The sequence below is a fragment of the Drosophila kikkawai genome, chromosome X (assembly GCF_030179895.1).
Source record: "Drosophila kikkawai strain 14028-0561.14 chromosome X, DkikHiC1v2, whole genome shotgun sequence".
Classification (NCBI taxonomy): domain Eukaryota; kingdom Metazoa; phylum Arthropoda; class Insecta; order Diptera; family Drosophilidae; genus Drosophila; species Drosophila kikkawai.
In genome coordinates, this window is record NC_091733.1 from 23,054,395 (window position 1) to 23,060,062 (window position 5,668).

The 5,668-nt window shown below is 39.4% G+C and overlaps 1 protein-coding gene across 1 annotated transcript; it reads left to right on the plus strand.

The window, feature by feature from the left end:
• Positions 1-3,621: 3,621 nt before the first annotated feature.
• On the plus strand, positions 3,622-5,668 carry LOC108074917 (protein phosphatase PTC7 homolog). The gene is made up of 2 exons (XM_017167147.3): positions 3,622-3,885; positions 3,950-5,668. Exons 1-2 carry the CDS (start codon positions 3,713-3,715, stop codon positions 4,893-4,895), a joined length of 1,119 nt encoding a protein of 372 aa, XP_017022636.1. The 5' UTR covers positions 3,622-3,712; the 3' UTR covers positions 4,896-5,668.

A 5,668-nucleotide genomic window follows, 5' to 3' on the forward strand; every position in this document is an offset into this window, starting at 1 on the left:
GTCAAAAGGACATTAAAAACAAAAGTCTAAAGATTGGGAAAATTTTTAGAATTTTTCTTAAGTATTATTTTAGTTTTTAAAATTATTTTTATTTCAGTTGTTGTTCTAGAAATAGTTTTAATAAATATTTAGAGCTTAAATATAGTATTAAACAATTTTTTAGAATATTATTTTAGTGTTAAAATGTATTTTTATTGCAAAAGAGTGCCTGGAAAATCAGCTGTTGCTCTAGGAGTATTCTTAAAAAATATTAAAAGCTTAAATATGGTATATTTAAATTTTCTTAAATATTATTTTAGTTTTTAAATTTATTTTTACTACCAAAAAGTGAAAGAATATTCAGCTTTTGCTCTAGAAATGTTCCTAAAAAATATCAAAAGCTTAAATATATTATAAAACTATAGTATAAGAATATATAAATAATTATAAAACACATTACTTTTAATAAAACAACTATATAGACAGTTAAAAAAATTAAATAAAACAGTGGAAAAAAGAAATATACATCATAAACTCCTTAAACTTTCTGTTGAAGTCTCTCTCCTTTTTCACTTTCACTGAATTAACACCAAATTAAATTCCAACTCCAACCAAGGGATATATGTACATCCACTCCGATATATATATATATGTATATATATATAAGCTCTGGCACTTTGCACATGAATACATTTCAAACACACTTGAGTGCAGCGATTGAATTTGAAACACAAACGACAAATGCCGGCAATCAAGTCGAGACCGAGACCGAGACGGAGACCGAGTAGGAAAATGGAAAATGAACTCCTTGGGAAGCTGGCAGGATGTGAGGGACTATAATCAATATGCGAGGCAGTCAATACCAGTGAAGGGAGACCGGGGGAGAGGCAGGGCAGGCGAAGGAGCAACAATTACAGAGTCCTTTTGGGGCTCCATAGTTTTGCAGCGTCGTCGTCGTCGTCGTTGTTGGTTAAATGATGTGTAATCGTCTTATGTGCACTCGAATGCCTTTTGGCTTCTAATACGGCCAGGATCAAGGACCCGGGACAGACAAAGGCCGGACTTCGGGCAGGACCTTGCCACAAAAGAAAACTTTGCCATAGGCTGACCTCAAAATGCACAGCCAGGGACATGGGCAAACTTTAATTTACAATCAATTCAGGCGTGAATAATAAACCACAAGAAACCCAGGCTACCAAAGTGAAAGTGTTGTCCCGTTGTCCCTTTGTCCTTTTCCAGGACCTCCTCAAATTTAGTTACAACACAACACACACACACACACACACGAAACGAAACGAACAAAGTTTGCTGTTTGCCGGCAAGTTTTCCAGGCAAACAAACAAAGCCCAGGAGTGGAGCTGCCCCCAATCTCCGCCAGAAACCGCAACACTTCCGCTCCTTCAGAGTCCAAAGGACACTGTCCCTCTCTCTCTCTCTCTTTCTATGTGTGTCCTGCTGCTATCAATATTGTTTTCCTATTAAATTGATCATTGGTCAGTCAACAATTGCGGCTGCCCTCGAAAGGACACACGGAAAAAGCCAAGAGAGAAAGGTCCTTTGTTCAGGCACTGACCAAAAAGAGGCTTTAGAAATAAATAAAGGAAGAAATAAATAAAACAATAAATAAATAAAGAAGTAAATAAATAAATAAAGGAATAAATAAAGTCTCTAGAAATATACTAAAAATCTTTAGAATTTAGAAATCTTTTGAAATCCCTAAAAAAGGATATACAAAACTAAGCCCTAATATTTTAGAAGTATTAAATATAACAATAAATAGCTAATTATTTTTAAAAAATATTTTTTTCAAGCCAAATTTAATGTCAATTATTTGTGGCAATAATTTCTGGGGGAGAGTAACTTATTCAACCAAAGACAGTTGCCTACTTACAGGCGCCCAGGCATAGGCAGTCAATCAGTCAGTGATCCCACTCTCTTCCTCTCTCTCTCTTCTTGAGTCCTGTGAGTCCTGTGAGAGCTGCTCTATTTGCTTCAACACCCAAGCCCAAGTGCAAATTAAATTCATTAGTCAACTTCCTCTGCTGTGTGTGCTGTCAATTCAGACGGATTTGAAGTCAACTCAATTTGAAATCAATAGTGTGTGAATAATCCTTTCACACCGACGCACACACACGCACACCACCTTACGCACACTCACACCCAATTTTTGGGGAGTTGCATCTGCTGCAAGGATTGTCTAGTCTGGCTAAATGGCTAAATGGATGGATGGATGGGCACTTGAAAGCGTTTTTGCATCGATTGCACTTCATATCAGGCCAGTCAGTCGTAGTCATACGCTCATCCATTCATTCCTTCATTCATTCATTCATTCAGTCAGTCAGTCAGTCAGTCAGTCAGTCAAGCAGGCCGTTTATTCATGCCACTCACATATGTTGCATCATCGTTTTTCGGGGAAACTGGAAAATGGGAAAACTGGGAGATACCCAAGTAGACATGGCAACCAAAAAAGGCAAGCCATTAAGCGATGACGACGATGCCAGTATTTGAGCAATTCAATGGCAATGCGAACCTGCACACTGTAAGAAAAAAATTATTAGAAATATTTTAATGAATTATTAATTAATAAAATATATGAATAGAAGCTTAAAGGTAATATTTTTTCGACCCGAGATTACGAGAGAGCTTCCAAAAGAGGGCTTATATCTCTTTTTTGCCTGCAATGTACTAGCAATTCAGTAGATAGGTTGCTTATTTAAGTAGCTTTTATTGAACTTTTTGATTAATTTATTTATTGTCTCGCTTATCTCAATATTTCTCATTTAACACTTTTCTTTCTCTAAAAATTTCTACGTTTTTTCTTCACGTGCACTGGCAGCCCCCCAAACACAGCTGCGGCACTTCAGCCCTCGTCGAGTGGCAAGCAATGAGCTATGCATGCAATTCAAGTGCCACATCTGCAACTGCAACTGCAACTGGAAATTCAATGGCAATTGCAGCTACTGCTTTCCGATTTACCAGAGAGCCCAAAAAAGAGCCCAGCCTTCACTCCTCCTCCTGCAGCAAAAATCCACAGAAATAGGGAGCGGGCAATTCCCATGTGGCGCCACTTCTGGCATCTGTTTGCGCCCGTAATTGTGCATAATTGAGTCGAGCCTTTTTGGTAAAGGGGGGGGGGGGGGGGGTAGTAAAGGACCTATAGGAGCAGCCAAAAATTTATTCAACAAATCAAATGGTGCAAGCCGATTTCAGGGGATTTCAAAAAGGTTATAAACAAGATATTACCCAGGGAGGTACGGGGGAAATTACAAGTGATTTAAAGTAAAAAAATATATTAAGATAATAAAAATCAATGGGGAATGATGTTATAGATATTAACTATTTAATATAAATATAATATATATTAGGTATAAAAATTTTTAAAATTGAAAATGAAATTTTAAGAGAATAAGAATCAATTGAGAATGATGTTACAGATGTTAGGTATTTAATAAAAATATTTTATATTAGCTTTATAATTTTTCAAAATTAAAAATGTATTTTTAACAGAATATAAAACAATAGGAAATGATGTTACATATATTAGTTATTTAATATATAAATTATTTATAAGGTTTATCATTTTTTTAAAATTAAATACAGAGCAGGCTTTGACTGGCCTGTCCATAAAGCAAATATACATACAAACCTTTTAGTTTTCATTTGAAATTCCTTTGAGCGGCACACACAAACAAACACACACACAGACATCAACTAATTTCCAAAAGTAAACATTATGGACTTGGATCTGGACCTGGACGATCCCAGGGACCGCTCACCCCTCCAGCAAATGCTGGACTTGGCCCTAATGGCCGCCTATGCCGGTGGCCAAGTCCTGCGCACTCTCTGGCGACTTATGGGGGCAGAGGCTTTAGGTTCATCCACAGAGGCAGAAATGGAGGAATGCAGGTATATAGCATTATAAACTATATTAAAAAAAAAAATATAAAAATATTATTTAAATATAATTCAGGCCCAGCAGAAGGCACCCACAGAGGAAATCCCAAAAGGAGCATCATTATAACCACCAAGGCGGCGAAGGTGACTATCTGCGCTACGACGAGATCCTGCTGGCAAAGATGAGGAACAACAACGATAAGAAGCATCAGTATCCGCGGCTGGTGACAGTGGTCTGTGGCTTTCCCAAGAATTTTGCCATGTATCCAAGGTATGTGCGGGGCAAGTTCGGTGAGGATGCCTGGTTCCATAGCTCCTCGCCGCAGGCGGATACATTGGGCGTGGCCGATGGCGTCGGCGGGTGGCGTAGCTATGGCATCGATCCCGGTGAGTTTAGTGACTTCTTGATGCGTTCCTGCCATCGTCTGGCCACCAATCGCAACTATGATGCCCGTCGCCTGGACTGGCTGCTGAGTCGCGCTTACTTGGATCTCCTGGAGCAGAAATGCCCTGTCCTGGGCAGCTCTACCGTTTGCCTGTTGTCCCTGAATCGTGAGAATAGCACCGTTTATACGGCCAATATTGGAGATAGTGGCTTTCTGGCCGTTAGATCTGGCCGGATTCTGTGCCGGTCCTTGGAGCAGCAGCATCAGTTCAATACTCCCTACCAGCTGTCCTCTCCGCCGCCCAATTTGGGCGGACAATTTCTTATCGATTCGCCGGACTCGGCCGATTTTCAAGAGTTTAAGACGCGTCCCGGCGATGTCCTGCTACTGGCCACCGACGGTGTCTACGATAATTTGCCGCTGGAACTGATCCTGGAGGTGCTCAGCGAGATGGCCGGCGTGGAGGATCAGATGGTCCTCCAGATGACAGCCAATTCATTGGCCCTAATGGCCCGGACCCTCAGCACGAATCCGCTCTACGATTCGCCTTTTAGCCGGAAGGCCCGCAAGATGAATGTGGAGTCGTCGGGCGGCAAGCGGGACGACATCACGGTCCTGTTGGCCAGTGTTATCTAAAGTATAGCCTTGATTTTCTAGGAGTGGCGGAAGCAGTACATCCTTCCAGCCTGTCCACTTGGTACAGTGGAAGCTGTCCACCGGAGAGGAGCTGAGGGGTAAGCAGGGAAGCCAACCAATCGAAAGTCTACGAAAGTTCTTTGGAGAGTGTAGAAAAATTAAAGAGTCTGTGGAGAGTGTAGAAAAATTCTTTGGAGAATTAGGAAAATTTCTTTGGAGAAGAAAAATCCCTCTGAGAGTGTAGAGATTTTGAAGAGTCTAGAAAAATCCTTTGGAGAGTTTAGAAAATTTTAACAGTTTATGGAGAGTTTAGAAAAATTCCTGAAAGAGTGAAGAGTTTATGAGTCTGTGAAGAGTTTATGAGTCTGTGAAGAGTCTACAAAAATTCTTTGCAGAGATTACGAAAAGTTAAGAAAATTTCTTTGGAAAAGAAAAATTCCTTGGAGAGTGTAGAAAAATTAAAGAGCCTATGGAGAGTCTAGAGAATCTAGAAATATATCCTAAAGAGATTGAGAGAGAATTGAGAGAGAGAGAATGAAGATTTCATAAAAATCTCCAAAGACTTCCTGAAGAAAATCCCTTAAAAATTCCATAAAAAAAAGGCCTTCTTAAGCTGTGCCTCCAACAGGACTTTTTATTTGTATATTTCCACTCCCATTCATGCCATGTGTTTTCAATAAACTACAAAATTGTTCCAAGTGCAACTAAAGTTTAATACATTTTTAAACACTTTCAGCCGTTCGAAAAATTATTAAATATTTATTTACATCTCA